Here is an 18,827-nt window from a genome sequence, read left to right as displayed (position 1 = left end):
AATTTTTGACTACCGTGGACTTAAAGGATGCGTATCTGCATATCCCGATCCACAAAACTCATCATCAGTTCCTGAGGTTCGCCTTTCTGGACAAACACTACCAGTTCGTGGCTCTTCCATTCGGTTTAGCCACCGCTCCCAGAATTTTCACAAAGGTGCTAGGGTCCCTTCTAGCGGTCCTAAGGCCGAGGGGCATTGCTGTAGCACCTTACCTAGACGACATTCTAATCCAAGCGTCGTCTCTTTCCAAAGCAAGGGCTCATACAGAGATTGTCGTAGCCTTTCTCAGATCTCACGGGTGGAAGGTGAACATAGAAAAAAGTTCCCTGTCACCGTCCACAAGGGTTCCCTTTCTGGGAACAATAATAGATTCTGTGGAAATGAAGATCTTCCTGACAGAGGTCAGAAAGGTAAAGCTTCTAAACGCTTGTCGAGTTCTTCATTCTATTCCTCAGCCCTCCATAGCTCAGTGCATGGAAGTAATAGGACTAATGGTTGCAGCAATGGACGTGTTTCCTTTTGCTCAAATTCATTTAAGACCATTACAGCTGTGCATGCTCAAACAGTGGAATGGGGATTATGCAGACTTGTCTCCCCAAATTCAAGTAGATCAGGTAACCAGGGACTCACTCCTCTGGTGGTTGACTCAGGATCACCTGTCTCAGGGAATGAGTTTCCGCAGACCAGAGTGGGTCATTGTCACGACCGACGCCAGCCTCTTGGGCTGGGGCACGGTCTGGGACTCTCTGAAAGCTCAGGGCCTATGGTCTCGGGAAGAGTCTCTTCTCCCGATAAACATTTTGGAACTGAGAGCGATATTCAATGCGCTCCTGGCTTGGCCTCAACTAGCGGAGGCCAGGTTCATAAGGTTTCAGTCGGGCAACATGACGACTGTAGCGTACATCAATCATCAGGGGGGAACAAAGAGTTCCTTAGCGATGAAAGAGGTCTCCAAGATCATCAAATGGGCGGAGGATCACTCCTGCCATCTTTCTGCGATTCACATCCCAGGAGTAGACAACTGGGAGGCGGATTATCTGAGTCGTCAGACTTTCTATCCGGGGGAGTGGGAACTTCACCCGGAGGTCTTTGCCCGGTTAACTCAACTATGGGGCAATCCAGATATGGATCTGATGGCGTCTCGTCAGAACTCCAAGGTTCCTCGATACGGGTCCAGATCCAGGGATCCCAAGGCGGCACTGGTGGATGCATTAGTGGCGCCCTGGTCATTCAATCTGGCTTATGTTTTTCCACCGTTCCCTCTCCTTCCCAGGCTTGTAGCCAGGATCAAACAGGAGAAGGCCTCTGTGATTCTAATAGCCCCTGCGTGGCCACGCAGGACTTGGTATGCAGATCTGGTGAATATGTCATCGGTTCCACCATGGAAGCTACCTTTGAGGCAGGATCTTCTAGTTCAAGGTCCATTCAGACATCCAAATCTAGTCTCTCTGCAACTGACTGCTTGGAAATTGAACGCTTGATTTTATCTAAGCGTGGGTTTTCTGATTTGGTTATAGACACTCTGGTTCAAGCCAGAAAACCAATGACTAGGAAAATTTACCATAAGATATGGCAAAAATATATCTGTTGGTGCAATTCCAAAGGTTTTTCTTGGAGTAAAATCAAAATCCCTAGAATACTTTCCTTTCTCCAAGAGGGTTTGGATAAAGGTTTGTCAGCTAGTTCCTTAAAAGGACAGATATCTGCTCTGTCTGTTTTGTTACACAAACGACTGGCAGCCGTGCCAGATGTACAGGCGTTTGTACAGGCATTAGTTATAATCAAGCCTGTCTACAGACCTATGACTCCTCCATGGAGTCTAAATTTAGTTCTTTCAGTTCTTCAAGGGGTTCCGTTTGAACCTTTACATTCCATAGATATTAAGTTACTATCTTGGAAAGTTCTGTTTTTGGTTGCTATTTCTTCTGCTAGAAGAGTTTCTGAATTATCTGCTCTGCAGTATTCTACTCCCTATCTGGTTTTCCATTCAGATAAGGTAGTTTTACGTACCAAACCTGGTTTTCTTCCAAAGGTGGTTTCCAACAGGAATATTAACCAGGAAATAGTGGTTCCTTCCCTGTGTCCGAATCCAGTTTCAAAGAAGGAACGGCTGTTACACAACCTGGATGTGGTCCGTGCTCTAAAATTCTACTTAGAGGCAACTAAGGATTTCAGACAAACTTCATCCTTGTTTGTTGTTTATTCTGGTAAGAGGAGAGGGCAGAAAGCTACTGCTACCTCTCTTTCCTTTTGGCTGAAAAGCATCATCCGATTGGCTTATGAGACTGCTGGACGGCAGCCTCCTGAACGAATCACAGCTCACTCTACTAGGGCTGTGGCTTCCACATGGGCCTTCAAGAACGAGGCTTCTGTTGATCAGATTTGTAAGGCAGCGACTTGGTCTTCACTGCATACTTTTACAAAATTTTACAAATTCGATACTTTTGCCTCTTCGGAGGCTGTTTTTGGGAGAAAGGTTTTGCAAGCCGTGGTGCCTTCCGTTTAGGTCGCCTGACTTGTTCCCTCCCTTCATCCGTGTCCTATAGCTTTGGTATTGGTTCCCACAAGTAAGGATGAAGCCGTGGACCGGACACACCTATGTAGGAGAAAACAGAATTTATATCTTACCTGATAAATTCCTTTCTCCTACGGTGTGTCCGGTCCACGGCCTGCCCTGGCTTTTTGTCAGGCTTAAATTTTTTATCTCTATACACTACAGTCACCACGGCACCCTATAGTTTCTCCTTTTTCTCCTAACCGTCGGTCAAATGACTGGGGGGCGGGGCCAGAGGAGGGGCTATATGGACAGCTTTTGCTGTGTGCCTCTTTGCCATTTCCTGTTAGGGAAGAGAATATTCCCACAAGTAAGGATGAAGCCGTGGACCGGACACACCGTAGGAGAAAGGAATTTATCAGGTAAGATATAAATTCTGTTTTTGTCAGGCCTTGGTCAGGATCAGGCCTGTGTTCATACCAGTTACTCCTCCATGCAGTCGGAATTTAGTTCTCTGAGTTCTTCAAGGGGCTCCGTATGAGCCTATGCATTCCTTAGATAGTAAGTTGCTATCTTGGAAAGTTTTATCTCTTGTTGCTATTTCTCGGTGAGTGTCAGAGCTCTCGGCATTACAGTTGGAGTCTCCTTCTCTTATTTCCATTCAGATAAGGTAGTTTTTACGTACTAAATTAGGATTTCTTCCTAAGGTTGTTCTGATCGAAACATTAATCAGGAGATTGTTGTTCCTTCCTTGTGTCCTATTCCTTCTTCTCAGAAGGAAAGACTTCTGCACAATTTGGACGTGGTCTGTGCTTTCGTTTTTCCTGCAGGCGACTAAGGACTGTTGTCAGTCTTCTTTGTTTGTGATTTTCTCAGGAAAACGCAAGGGTCAGAAAGCTATGGCTACTTCTCTTTCTTTTTGGCTGAAGAGTATCATATGTTTTGCATATGAAACTGCTGGACAACAGCCTCCCGAGAGAGTTGCGGGGCTGTTGCTTCCTCATGGGTGTTCAAAAATGAAGCTTCTGTGGAACAGATTTGCTAGGCTGCATTTTGGTCCTCTCTTCACACTTTTTCAAAGTTCTATAAATTTGTCACTTTTGGCTGTTTTTGGGAGAAAGGTTCTTCAAGCAGTGGTGCCTTCCGTTTAGGTTCCCTGTCTTGTCCCTCTCGTATCATCTGTGTACTCTATCTTAGGTATTGAATCCCATTAGTAATTAAGATGATCCTTGGACTCAGCGTGTCTTAAAAAAGAAAAGAAAATGTATGCTTACCTGATAAATGTATTTCTTCTTTGACACGATGAGTCCACGGCCCGCCCTGTTTTTGTAGACAGGTTGTGGGTTATGTAAACTTCAGACACCTCTGCACCTTGGCTTTTCCTTTCTCTTCCTAACTTCGGTCGAATGACTGGAGTGGGAGGAAAGGGAGGAGCTATTTAACAGCTCTGCTGTGGTGCTCTTTGCCTCCTCCTGCTGACCAGGAGGTGAATATCCCATTAGTGATTAAGATTATCCGTGGACTCATTGTGTCAAAAAAGAAAAACATTTATCAGGTAAGCATAAATTTTCTTTTTCTTCAGGTCTCTTTGTGGATCTGGGGTTGGACTGGGGTCCGGTTGGTGTTGGTATAGTTCTGTCTATGCTTGTCCCGGTTTTTCCCGCTGGTGTTCGGGTTGTGTCTGGAAGGGGTTCTTCCTTTTTATCTCTTTGGAGTGGTTGGTCCCCTTCTTATGGCTGCTCGGGGCCTTTGTTCTTCTGTGCGGGAAAGTGTTCTGGACTTCCTTTGGGGGTCCATTGTTCTGGTGCTCTAACCTTACATCAGCATAGATCTTCCCCTCCGGTATCTGCAGTGGGGCCACGAGATTGCTACCTCGGGTAGTCTCTGCTCCTTTGGGGGCTGGCTCGTTTTGGGTTAGTTTTGACCCTTGTGTCTAGTTTGTGTCCGGGGGGGCAAGGTTTCCCTTGTCCTCCGTCTTCCCTTGGGAGACTTTTTTTCTTTGGGGGTGTTCCTTTTGTCCCTGGTTCAGGGATGGAGATGCCCTTGGGAATGGACTTCTGGGTTCGGTGTTCCTCTGGTGGTGGGACTTTGCCTGTGTTTCTGGTGACTCTCTTTCGAGGTGGCTGCTGGTGTTCCTCCCTCTCGATCAAGGAGGGGGGTGGGACTCTGTCCCTGGATTTTTCACTGTCATTGACAGGTTGTTTTCTCCTGTTAAGTGTAGTCAGTCCACGGGTCATCCATTACTTATGGAATATATCTCTTCCTAACAGGAAACTGCAAGAGAATTACCCAGCAGAGCTGCTATATAGCTCCTCCCCTCACCTATCATACTCAGTCATTCTCTTGCAGCCTAACTAAAAAGGAAGCTGTGAGAGATCTGTGGTGTTTTTTAACTTAGTTTATTTCTACAATCAAAAGTTTGTTATTTTTAAATGGCACCGGAGTGTGCTGTTTATTCTCAGGCAGCATTAGAAGAAGAATCTGCCTGGGTTTTTTTCTATGGTCTTAGCAGACGTAACTAAGATCCACTGGCTGTTTCTCATCTGAGGAGTGAGGTAACTTCAGAGAAGGGGAATAGCATGCAGGGCTCACCTGCAACAAATGAGGTATGTGCAGTAATTTATTTTCTGAGGAATGGAATTGACTGAGAAAATACTGCTGATACCATTGTAAAGTAAGTTCAGCCTTAAATGCAGTGATAGCGACTGGTATCAGGCTGATGTGTGTGTGTGTGTACACTGAATGTATTTTTCTAAGGAATGGAATTGACTCTGAAAATACTGTTAATACTGAAATAATGTATGAGCCTTAACTGCAGTAAAAACGACTGGTAGCAGGCTTATTAATAATAATACATAACTTTCAAATGTATGTTTAAAACGTTTACTGGCTTGTTAATCGTTTTTGTGAGGTACTTGGTGATAACACTTATTAGGACATGATTTTTACCACATGGCCATTTTTGTTTTCTGCATAGAAACAGTTTCTGAGCTTCCCCACTGTTGTAATATGAGTGGGAGGGGCCTATTTTAGCGCTTTTTTGCGCAGTAAAAATTCAGTCACAATCTGTCTACTTCATCCTCCATGATCCAGATCGTCTCTAGAGAGCTCAGGGGTCTTCAAAATCCATTTTGAGGGAGGTAATCAGGCACAGCAGTCCTGTGACAGTGTATTTGACTGTGAGAAAAACGTTAATTATATAATTGTTATCTGTTTTTGGGTACTAAGGGGTTAATCATCCATTTGCTGGTGGGTGCAATCCTTTGCTAACTTAATACATTTACTATGAAAATTTGGTTGCTATAACTATTTTGGTCATTGTTATTTCAACTGTGTCAGTTTTTCTGTGCTTCTTAAAGGCACAGTAACGTTTTTTATATTGCTTGTAAATTAATTTTGAAAAGTATTTCCAAGTTTGCTAATCTCATTGCTAGTTTGTTTAAACATGTCTGACTCAGATGAATCTCTTTTTTCACTATGTTTAAAGGCCAATGTGGAGCCCAATAGAAATTTGTGTACTAATTGCATTGATGCTACTTTAAATAAAAGTCAATCTTTACATGTAAAGAAATTATCACCAGACGACGAGGGGGAAGTTATGCCGACTAACTCTCCTCACGTGTCAGTACCTTCGCCTCCCGCTCAGGAGGTGCGTAATTTTGTGGCGCCAAGTACATCAGGGAGGCCCTTACAAATCACTTTGCAAGACATGGCTACTGTTATGACAGAAGTATTATCTAAGTTGCCAGAATTAAGAGGCAAGCGCGATAGCTCTGGGTTAAGGATAGAGCGCGCGGATGAGATGAGAGCCATGTCAGATACTGCGTCACAATTTGCAGAACGTGAGGACGGAGAGCTTCATTCTGTGGGTGACGGATCTGATCCAGGGAGACTGGATTCAGAGATTTCCAATTTTAAATTTAAGCTAGAGAACCTCCGCACATTGCTAGGGGAGGTATTAGCGGCTCTGAATGATTGTAACACAGTTGCAATTCCAGAGAAATTATGTAGGTTGGATAGATACTATGCGGTACCGGTGTGTACTGACGTATTTCCTATACCAAAAAGGCTTACAGAGATTATTAGCAAGGAGTGGGATAGACCGGGTGTGCCTTTTACCCCTCCTCCCATATTTAGGAAAATGTTTCCTATTGACGCCACCACACGAGACTTATGGCAGACGGTCCCTAAGGTGGAGGGAGCAGTTTCTACTTTAGCTAAGCGTACCACTATCCCGGTGGAGGATAGTTGTGCCTTTTCAGATCCAATGGATAAAAAATTAGAGGGTTACCTTAAGAAAATGTTTGTTCTACAAGGTTTTATTTTACAGCCCCTCGCATGCATTGCGCCTGTCACTGCTGCGGCAGCATTCTGGTTTGAGTCTCTGGAAGAGGCCATTCGCTCAGCTCCATTGGATGAAATAATCAACAAGCTTAAGACACTTAAGCTAGCTAACGCATTTGTTTCTGATGCCGTTGTGCATTTAACCAAACTTACGGCTAAGAACTCCGGATTCGCCATCCAAGCGCGCAGAGCGCTATGGCTTAAATCCTGGTCAGCTGACGTGACTTCTAAATCTAAATTGCTTAATATTCCTTTCAAAGGGCAGACCTTATTCGGGCCCCGGCTTGAAAGAAATTATTGCTGACATTACGGGAGGTAAGGGCCATGCTCTACCTCAGGACAGGGCCAAATCAAAGGCCAAACAGTCTAATTTTCGTGCCTTTCGTAACTTCAAGGCAGGAGCAGCATCAACTTCCTCCGCTCCAAAACAGGAAGGAGCTGTTGCTCGTTACAGACAGGGCTGGAAAGTTAACCAGTCCTGGAACAGGGGCAAGCAGGCCAAGAAACCTGCTGCTGCCCCCAAAACAGCATGAAGAGAGGGCCCCCTATCCGGAAACGGATCTAGTGGGGGGCAGACTTTCTCTCTTCGCCCAGGCTTGGGGCAAGAGATGTCCAGGATCCCTGGGCGTTGGAGATCATATCTCAGGGATATCTCCTGGACTTCAAAACTTCTCCTCCACGGGGGGAGATTTCATCTTTCAAGGTTATCAGCAAACCAAATAAAGAAAGAGGCGTTTCTACGCTGTGTACAAGACCTCTTACTAATGGGGGTAATCCACCCAGTTCCGTGGACGGAACACGGGCAGGGATTCTATTCAAACCTATTTGTGGTTCCCAAGAAAGAGGGAACCTTCAGGCCAGTCTTGGACTTAAAAATCCTAAACAAATTTCTAAGAGTTCCATCATTCAAAATGGAAACTATTCGAACCATCCTTCCCATGATCCAAGAGGGCCAGTACATGACCACAGTTGATCTAAAGGATGCCTACCTTCACATACCGATTCACAAGGACCATTACCGGTATCTGAGATTTGCCTTCCTAGACAGGCATTACCAGTTTGTAGCTCTTCCCTTCGGATTAGCTACGGCTCCAAGAATCTTTACAAAAATTCTAGGATCACTTCTGGCGGTACTAAGACCGCGAGGCATAGCGGTGACTCCGTACCTAGACGACATTCTGATACAAGCGTCAAGTTTTCAAACTGCCAAGTCTCATACAGAGATAGTTCTGGCATTTCTGAGGTCACATGGGTGGAAGGTGAACGTGGAAAAGAGTTCTCTATTACCACTTACAAGAGTTCCCTTTCTAGGGACTCTTATAGATTCTGTAGAGATGAAAATTTACCTGACAGAGGCCAGGTTATTAAAACTTCTAAATGCTTGCCGTGTCCTTCACTCCATTCCACACCCGTCAGTAGCTCAGTGCATGGAAGTAATCGGCTTAATGGTAGCGGCAATGGACATAGTACCATTTGCGCGCCTGCATCTCAGACCGCTGCAATTGTGCATGCTAAGTCAGTGGAACGGGGATTACTCAGATTTGTCCCCCCTACTAAATCTGGATCAAGAGACCAGAGATTCTCTTCTATGGTGGCTTTCTCGGCCACATCTGTCCAAGGGGATGACCTTTCGCAGGCCAGATTGGACGATTGTAACAACAGACGCCAGCCTTCTAGGCTGGGGAGCAGTCTGGAATTCCCTGAAAGCTCAGGGATTATGGACTCAGGAGGAGAAACTCCTCCCAATAAATATTCTGGAGTTAAGAGCAATATTCAATGCTCTCCTAGCTTGGCCTCAGTTAGCAACTCTGAGGTTCATCAGATTTCAGTCGGACAACATCACGACTGTGGCTTACATCAACCATCAAGGGGGAACCAGAAGTTCCCTAGCGATGTTGGAAGTCTCAAAGATAATTCGCTGGGCAGAGTCTCACTCTTGCCACCTGTCAGCGATCTACATCCCAGGCGTGGAGAACTGGGAGGCGGATTTTCTAAGTCGCCAGACTTTTCATCCGGGAGAGTGGGAGCTTCATCCGGAGGTCTTTGCTCAACTGATTCGTCGTTGGGGCAAACCAGATCTGGATCTCATGGCGTCTCGTCAGAACGCCAAGCTTCCTTGTTACGGATCCAGGTCCAGGGACCCGGGAGCGGTGCTGATAGATGCTCTGACAGCCCCTTGGGTCTTCAACATGGCTTATGTGTTTCCACCATTCCCAATGCTTCCTCGTTTGATTGCCAAGATCAAACAGGAGAGAGCTTCGGTGATTCTGATAGCGCCTGCGTGGCCACGCAGGACCTGGTATGCAGACCTAGTGGACATGTCGTCCTGTCCACCGTGGTCTCTGCCTCTGAGACAGGACCTTCTAATTCAGGGTCCTTTCAAACATCCAAATCTAATTTCTCTGAGGCTGACTGCATGGAGATTGAACGCTTGATTCTATCAAAGCGTGGCTTCTCGGAGTCGGTTATTGATACCTTAATACAGGCTAGGAAGCCTGTTACCAGAAAAATTTACCATAAGATATGGCGTAAATATTTACATTGGTGCGAATCCAAGAGTTACTCATGGAGTAAGGTTAGGATTCCTAGGATATTGTCCTTTCTACAAGAGGGTTTAGAAAAGGGCTTATCTACTAGTTTGTTAAAGGGACAGATTTCTGCTCTGTCTATTCTTCTACACAAACGTCTGGCTGAAGTTCCAGACGTTCAGGCTTTCTGTCAGGCTTTAACTAGGATTAAGCCTGTGTTTAAGTCTGTTGCTCCGCCGTGGAGCTTAAACTTAGTTCTTAATGTTCTTCAAGGCGTTCCATTTGAACCCCTTCATTCCATTGATATCAAGCTGTTATCTTGGAAAGTTCTGTTTTTGATGGCTATTTCCTCGGCTCGAAGAGTCTCTGAGTTATCTGCCTTACATTGTGATTCTCCTTATCTGATTTTTCATTCAGACAAGGTAGTCCTGCGTACTAAACCTGGGTTCTTACCTAAGGTAGTTACTAACAGGAATATCAATCAAGAGATTGTTGTTCCATCTCTGTGTCCTAACCCTTCTTCAAAGAAGGAACGACTTTTGCATAATCTGGACGTAGTCCGTGCCCTGAAATTCTATTTGCAGGCAACTAAGGATTTTCGTCAAACTTCTTCCCTGTTTGACGTTTACTCTGGACAGAGGAGAGGTCAAAAGGCTTCGGCTACCTCTCTCTCTTTTTGGCTTTGTAGCATAATACGCTTAGCCTATGAGACTGCTGGACAGCAGCCTCCTGAAAGGATTACAGCTCATTCTACTAGAGCTGTGGCTTCCACCTGGGCCTTTAAAAATGAGGCCTCTGTTGAACAGATTTGCAAGGCCGCGACTTGGTCTTCGCTTCACACTTTTTCAAAATTTTACAAATTTGACACTTTTGCTTCGTCGGAGGCTATTTTTGGGAGAAAGGTACTTCAGGCAGTGGTTCCTTCTGTTTAATGTTCCTGCCTTGTCCCTCCCTTCATCCGTGTACTTTAGCTTTGGTATTGGTATTCCATAAGTAATGGATGACCCGTGGACTGACTACACTTAACAGGAGAAAACATAATTTATGCTTACCTGATAAATTCCTTTCTCCTGTAGTGTAGTCAGTCCACGGCCCGCCCTGTTTTTACGGCAGGTCTAAATTTTAATTAAACTCCAGTCACCACTGTACCCTATGGTTCCTCCTTTCTCGTCTGCTTTGGTCGAATGACTGAGTATGATAGGTGAGGGGAGGAGCTATATAGCAGCTCTGCTGGGTAATTCTCTTGCAGTTTCCTGTTAGGAAGAGATATATTCCATAAGTAATGGATGACCCGTGGACTTACTACACTACAGGAGAAAGGAATTTATCAGGTAAGCATAAATTATGTTTTTTTCCATGTGTGGGCGGTCCTCGTTGCGGCGATTCTGTGGTTGTGGAGGACGTCCCTGTTTATCTCAAGGTTCCTACACTGTGGTTCTGGTCATCTTTTGACTTTTCAGCTGTCTCTGTTTCTTTTATATACAATGGGTCCCTATGGAGGTGCTCCTTGAACTCTCGGCGGGGTTTGGATCTCTGATTTTTCCCTCCTTGGAGGGGGTCTTGTCTAGGAACTTGGTTTTTGCTGGTTCCGTGTTTCTCTTTGGTTCCCTACAGCCGGGGAGCTGGACAAGGGGTTTTCTTCCCTTTACCTGTGGCTGCACTATAGCGTGCTATTTAGTCGTCTGTGCTGTGCTGTGCTGTTTTCTGTTCTTGAGTCGTGTTTGACTGATGATGCCTTTTTTTTCTGGCATTTCGTGAGGCTTTCTGGAGTCTCCCGAGCTAGTCTGCCTTGTCTTTTGGAAGACAGGGTTCTGGTTCAGTTCTCCCTCTCCCTTGCTTCTTCCTTTGGGGAGTTGTTGGTCAGGGTTCCCTCATGGGGACGTGTGTATGGGATCGGCCTTTGAGAGATAAGGTGCTAGGAGTCCTATTGGCTCGGTGGTGTTGCATGGGGTTTTTACCCAGGCTAGGAACTGTTGTTTGTGTCCTTGGGGCCCTTTTTTCTTCATGTTTTTTTTGTGGGATGGGGTTCAGTCCTGGTGTCCTCATATGGGCCGCCTCTTACCCTCCCGTTCTTGGCATTCAGTGTCCTCTTTGGCTTGGGTATAATTTTCCCACAAGTAATGAATGCAGTTGTGGACTCTTTCCCATTAGGAAGAAAAACATAAATTATGCTTACCTGATAATTTAATTTTCTTCCGTGGGAAAGAGTCCACAGCCCCCCTGCCCGTTTGAGGCGTTTTTTGTGTATAGTGTTCTGGCACCCTTTTTACCTTGATATTTCTTTCACTGATCCTTGTTCCTCGGCAGAATGAATGGGGGATAGGGGAAGTGGGAAGAGTATTTAAACCTTTGGCTGGTGTGTCTTTGACTCCTCCTTGTGGCCAGGTTCCTATTTTCCACAAGTAATGAATGCAGCTGTGAACTCTTTCCCACGGAAGAAAATGAAATTATCAGGTAAGCATAATTTATGTTTTTTGGGGGTTAGTGTTAACTTTTTTTGGGTGTTTTTTTTTTTAGTTTGGGGTTTGGGCTTTTCGTAAAAGAGCTAAATGCCCTTTTCAGGGCAATGCAAAAGAGCTAAATGCCATTTTAAGGGCAATTCCCATACAAATGCCCTTTTCAGGGCAATGGGTAGCTTTGGATCTTTTAGATATTTTTTTTTATTTTGTGGGTTTGGGGGTGGGGTTTGTAATGTTAGTGGGTCTTTGTAATTTTTTTTCAGGTAAAAGAGTTGTTTAACTTAGGGCAATGCCCTACAAAAGGCCCTTTTAGGGGCTATTGGTAGTTTATTATAGATTAGGTTTTTTATTTTTATTTTTTTTATTTTTTTTTAAATGGGTATTAGAATAGGAATAGTTTTTATTATTTTTGATAATTCGTTTGTTATTTTGTGTAATTTTTTTTTCGTTTTGGGGTGGGTTTTTATTTTTAGATTTTAGGGTTTGGGCATTTCATAAAAGAGCTGAATGCCCTTTTCAGGGCAGAAAAAAGAGCTGAATGCCATTTTAATGGCAATGCCCATACAGCTGCCCTTTTCAGGGCAATGGGTAGATTAGGTTTTACTTTATTTTTATTTTGTGGGTTTGGGGTGGGGGTTGGTATACTGTTAGGGGGTGTTTGTTTTTCTTTTGTAGGAAAAGAGCTATTATCTTGAGAGCAATGGCCTATAAAAGGCCCTTTTAATGGCCTACAAAAAAAGCCCTTTTAAGGGCCCTTGGTAGTTTATTATAGATTAGGGTTTTTTATTTTGGGGTGGGTTTTTATTTTTTTTAAAAGGTTATTAGAATAGGAATCATTTTTATTATTTTGTATAATTTCGTTTGTTATTTTTAGTAATGGTAGTTTTTTTTTATTTTTTGTGATTTTAGTGTTTTTTATTTTTTTTTATTTTAGTAATGTTAGGTTTTAGTGTAAGGCAGCTTAGGTTTTATTTCACAGGTAAGTTTGTATTTATTTTAACTAGGTAATTAGTAAATAGTTAATAACTATTTACTAACTAGTCTACCTAGTTAAAATAAATACAAACTTACCTGTTAAATAAAAATAAAACCTGAGCTAGCTACAATATAACTTATATTTCAGCGGGTAAGTATGTATTTAGTTTTAAATAGGTATTATTTAGTTAATAATTGTAACTTTAATTTAGCTCTATTTTAATTATGTTAAAGTTAGGGGGTGTTAGGGTTAGGGTTAGATTAGGGTTAGGTTAGGGTTAAGTTTAGGGGTTAATAGTTTAATTTAGGTTGTTGTGATGTGGGGGCTGTCGGTTTAGGGGTTAATAGGTTTATTTAGTGGTAGTGATGTGGGAGACCAGAGGTTTAGGGGTTAATAACTTTATTTAGTGGCGGCGATGTTCGGGAGCGGCATAATAGGGATCGCAGGTGTTAGGTTTTTTTTTAGCCCGCTCTCCCCATTGATGTCTATGGGGAAAGCGTGCACGAGCACATCAAAATAGCGCTTGTATTTTGTGCGGTATGGAGCTCAACGCAACCATATCGCATGCACAAGGTGGCTGTTTCAAAACTTGTTGTTGCGTTCATTAAATTCCCAATAGTGCACAAAACTCGTAATCTACCTGATGGTTCACTATGGCGTGTATATAACTGTGTGTTTAACTCCTGCAAAGGGGTTAACACCACAGTTAAACCTAGCTCCAGAGCAGCAAAGAGCTACTGGGAACTAGCTGAGCATATCATATGAGCCAATGACAAGAAACGTGTGTAGCCATGAATCACCGGCTAGCTCCTGGGTAGTGCATTGCTGCAGTTGAGAATATGTGCATATTCTTTTCAACAAAGCACATTTAAAAGTGTGTTAAAATGACACACTCTATCTGAATCATGCAAGTTTAAATTTGACTTTTCTATCCTTTAAATAAAATGGAAATTGTAATAAAAACAAAGAACATATAATATGTTAATCTAAGCCATGAAAGTGAAGACGTAGGGGTAGATTTATCAACTTGCTGGCAGACATGATTCGCTGTAGGGAGTAATGTCTGCTCGACATCGATGAATGCCAACAGCATACGCTGTCTGCATTTATCATTGCACAAGCATTTCTAGTGAAATGTTAGTGCAATGCCGCCCCCTGCACATTCGCGGCCAATCGGCCGTTAGCAGGGGGTGTTAATCATTCCGATCATATTGGATTGGGATGATTGCTGTCTATCACTTCAGAGGTGGCAGATGAGTTGCTGCTTCTTAACTTAAGTTTCCGGCAAGTCTGAAACTTCGGGGGTAGACTGCAGCATCCGCTGCTTGATAAAGCTACCCCATCATGTTTTAGATGCAAAGCGACTTGGGGGCATATCTATCAAGCTCCGGATAGAGCTTGAGGGCCCATGTTTCTGGCGAGCCTGCAGGCTCGCCAGAAACACCAATTATGAAGCAGCGGTCTAAAGGACCGCTGCTCCATAACCTGTCCGCCTGCTCTGAGCAGGCGGACAAACATCACCGCAATTTAACCCGATCGAGTACGATCGGGTTGATTGACATCTCCATGCTGGCGCTGATTGGCCGCAAGTCAGCAGGGGGCGGCGTTGCACCAGCAGCTCTTGTGAGCTGCTGGTGCAATGTTAAATGCAGAGAGCGTATTGCTCTCCGCATTTAGCGAGGTCTTGCGGACCTGATCCACCCCCCCTAAAAAAACATAATTTTATCATTGTTTTCTAACAGGTATTCATGAAATCAAAATCAAGTGAAAGAGACCTGTGTCTCCTCCCCACAATACACAGACTGGGCTGATTTATCAAGGGGCCGAATGGCCCCTGATGCTCCTTATGTCCGCCAGACAGTAAATCGGCCCCATTGACTTTAATTGTTTGCAGCAATTAAACCTCTATACAATTTAAAGCGATAGAATTCCATGTTCATCAAATATAAAGAATCAAGACTAACAAATAATAACATCAACATTTTACATAGTGTAAAAATCATCTGTTCCTAAATTGATTTTATATCATCTCACAGTCTTTCTAAAAGAATGACTATTCATAAAACTAACTTATCGTGATAGCACTATGCATAAAAATGACAAAGTATATCTATGAACTATTCCAAAATCAATTTTATATCAAAGTATCAATATAATCTCATTAAGATAATGTTATCTCATCAAAGTATTTTCATAAGACTATTTTCATCAGTTATCTAATTCTACAACCTTACCCCTAGAAATCCCATTTTAACCTGTTTCGCATGACATATGATGGGTCTTTCATATTTTTAAAGAATGTTATATGTTGGGTCACGGTCAGGTCATATGTTAATAAACACAATTCTTTACTGGATTAATAATAAAAAATAGGTTAAAAAAATCAAACATTCAAAAGCATAACATTTGTGTGCATATAGAAGGATCTGTGGCCGCATGTGTCGTATATTAGCCGAATGTATATTTGTCCCAACATTATTTTAATATTGCTGTCTCTCCAAGAAACTGTTGTTTTTAATATATTTTCTGTTTACATTGTTTAGGGTCATCAGCAAAGCAGAGATCAAGTCAGGAATGTCACACGACAAGGACAATTTCTTGTTAATGCACTCAAGTGTTTTCACAATGCCTGTAGGTGAGGGTAAAAGACAGCAATGAAAATTAGTATGCCATTGACAATAGTGAATATTAGTACGCCATTTTATGAAGAATGCCAATCATTAATACAAGGGAAACTTTTTTTTCCAGCAATTAGAAAATGATCCTATCAGAGCTGTAATTAGCACCTGTGCTGCCAGTCTTACAAACCGGAGTGTTTCTTTGGTGGCTACTGATGGATGGAATACAGATAGGCTGAAGAAATGATGCTTTGTAATGCTCAGCAAAGCGTTATACAAATGGGGAACTGTGGAATAAATTCCCTTTGTTACAAGCATTTTATCTGCCTTGATTGTTTAATATCTGTAAATCTGAGTGCTTGTTTTCTCTTTTAATACTACAATCCGCAAAATAATCTGCCTTCAGCTATGAATTCCTTTGTGTTTGCAAATCAGAGAATGTTAGAACAATGAAGCTTGCTAATTGTAGAGTTAGTGCAAGAAGTAAACCCTTATTAGGGTAAAATAGTGTTTTGTTTGAGAGATCTCACTCATTTTGTATTTTTGTTGTGAGCTGATGTTTGGTGTAATTTGCATCTAGCTAATTGTTGCTCCTGATTTGTGGTACTTTTTGCAAACTGTCTGTCTTCTGGGAGTGTTGCTTTTTCTCTTGTAATTTTAGGATTATTCTTTGTAATGTTTGCTCCACCGTTCCTTATTTTACAGGATTAGTACAACTCTTGCTGTTAAGACTTTTTTCTTTCCTAAGATATGGAGAGTCCACAACGTCATTCAATTACTAGTGGGAATATCACTCCTGGCCAGCAGGAGGAGGCAAAGAGCACCACAGCAAAGCTGTTAAGTGTCACTCCCCTACTCATAATCCCCAGTCATTCTCTGTGCCTCTGTCAATGGAGGAGGTGAAGTTTGGTGTCTAAAGAAATTAATTCCTTTTTCGGGTACTTTTCCCTGCAAGCAAGGATTTGGGTTTAGTCCACGTCAATCTCTTCAGTAGAGTAGTGGTGGCTTTTAAGCAGTTAGGAAGTTGTGAGGTAGTGATTGCTTTGTTTCCTTACACATTGCTGCCCATGGTACAGAAAGCCAGAGTTGGTTAATCTGTTCTTTCTTTTTCGACAGGTCTCTGTAAGGAGTATGTGTCCTTTCACTCCTTGTGAGCTGTCCACCAGGCTGCAGTTAAGTGCTTTTGTATTCTAGGTCTTGGAGACTTGCACTTCAGAAGAATATGTCATATGCAGTAGATGGGGACATTTGTAAAATCTTTTATACAGGATTTACTTTGGCAGTGGGCAGGCAGATTATTTATGTTGAGACTAGGGGGTATATTTAACATAGTGCGGACAATGTAACGTATCATGTCCGCTGCACATCGATAAATGCCAATAGCATACACTGTCGGCATTTATCATTGCACCAGCATACGGAGCTTGATAAATCGTCCCCTAGGGGTTAATCTTCCCTTTATTGGGACGTTTTTCCTCTTTGGAGTAATTTTATGTATAACTTAAAATTTGGCAGTTGGTTTTCTTTGCTTGCTTAGGTAGAGCAGGCTAACTGACAGACTGCTTGAGCGTTTGGGTAAATTAAGCTCCGGTGTTGTAGGCAGAGGGAAACGCGCGCCTTTTTCTTGCTGCGTAGTTTCCTCTCTCTGTCGGTCATGTGACTTCTCTCTGCTATCGTATATTCACGGAGCGGAGCGGTGTCATTGAATTTCAGTCTCTTCAGTGCCGATCTACTATACGATTGTTTTAGAGACTTTTGGCAGTCAAATTGTGTATAAGTGTTACAGTAAGGCACCTCAGCCTGTCTGAGGTGTAGGGGGCCTGATTAGTTTATTATTTTAAATAATTTTTGTATAACGTTAAGCGGCTGTGGTATTGAAAATTCTGAAAAAATGACTATAATAATTGGGGAATTTTTTATTTAGTATTATGGACATGGACCAAGACTCTGCATCTTTTGACAAATGCTTGTTATGCCTAGAGGCACAAATTGTTTTGCCTATGCAACTTTGTGCTGCATGCTTAGCTAGAACACTTCAATTTAAAGATAAACTGTTGCCCTCTGAGCCCAATGTCTCTCAGGATGATGCTGTTCAGGCAATGCCACAGCTTTCTCCTCAAACGTCCCAAGCCTCTATGGTGTCAGATGCAGTGCCCTGTAGTTCCTCTCAGCCTCCTGGATGAGTTTATTTGCCTGCAGATTTTGCTGCACAGGTATATTCTGCAGTATCTGCGGCATTATCTGCTTTTCCTATACTGGAAAAATGCAAGAGAAAAATTAGACATTCCGATAGTAAGGTTAGCCTCTGAGGGTGAAATCTCAGATTCGGACAGTATTATTCCTTCATCTGATACTGAAGAAGTAAACTTCAAATTTAAGCTTGAACACATTTGTGTACTATTAAAGGAGGTATTGGCTACTTTGGACGACTCTGATACTTCTGTCGTTGTCAACCCTAAGAAGTCTAGTAAACTTAATAAATACTATAATGTTCCTTACTTTGTGGAAGTTTGTCCTGTCCCAGACTGTGTGACTGAGATTATTTCACAGGAATGGGAGAAGCCAGGGATTCCTTTCTCCTCTTCTCCCGTATTTAAAAATATGTTTCCTGTTGCTGACACCATTAAAGATTCTTGGCGTACAGTGCCTAAAGTAGAAGGGGCTATTTCTACTCTGGCTAAGAGAACTACGATCCCTATAGTGGATAGCTGCTCCTTTAAGGATCCCATGGACAAAAAGCTGGAAGCTTATTTGAAGAAGATGTATGTTCATCAAGGTCTTCAATGGTAACCTGCAGTTTGTATTGCCACAGTAGCAAGTGCGGCATCTTATTGGTGCAACGCCTTGTCTGAATTAATTTTAGTAGAGACTCCGTTGGAGGAAATCAAGGTAGAATTAAGGCTCTCAAACTAGCCAATTCCTTTATTTCTGATGCTAACATGCAAGTTATTAGACTGGGAGCCAAGATGTCTGGCTTCACTGTCCTAGCCCGCAGGACATTGTGGCTAAAATCTTGGTCAGCAGATGTTACCTCTAAGTCCAAGCTTCTGGCGCTTCCTTACAAGGGTAAGACCTTGTTCGGACCTGGTCTGGCAGAAATAATTTCTGATATTACGTGTGGAAAATAGTCTTTTCTACCGCAAGACAAGAAGAACAGACTCAAAGGACGTCAAAGTAATTTTCGTTCCTTTCGTAACTTCAAAGGTAAAAAGTCTCCCTCTTCCAAGCAGGAGCAGTCCATGTCTTCTTGAAAGCCCCAATCAGTCTTGGAATAAGGGGAAGCAATCAAAGAAACCCTCAGCTGAGTCTAAGTCAGCATGAAGGTTCGGCCCCCAGTCCGGGATCGGATCAAGTAGGGGGCAGACTTTCCCTGTTTTGTCAAGCGTGGAGACGAGATATCCCAGATTC

General features: G+C 42.9%; 1 protein-coding gene across 1 annotated transcript in view; it reads left to right on the top strand.

Annotated features, from left to right (window-relative positions):
- MEI1 (meiotic double-stranded break formation protein 1) overlaps positions 1 to 18,827 on the top strand; it is a 1,068,659-nt gene that overhangs the window by 80,511 nt on the left and 969,321 nt on the right. Inside the window, 1 exon segment of the mRNA XM_053689435.1 lies at positions 15,345 to 15,436. Coding sequence (XP_053545410.1) covers positions 15,345 to 15,436 — 92 coding nt within the window.

This window comes from Bombina bombina, chromosome 7 (genome assembly GCF_027579735.1).
Source record: "Bombina bombina isolate aBomBom1 chromosome 7, aBomBom1.pri, whole genome shotgun sequence".
NCBI classification, from domain to species: Eukaryota; Metazoa; Chordata; class Amphibia; order Anura; family Bombinatoridae; genus Bombina; species Bombina bombina.
Note: the sequence above shows the minus strand (reverse complement) of the source record. Positions and strands in the feature narration are given on the sequence as shown.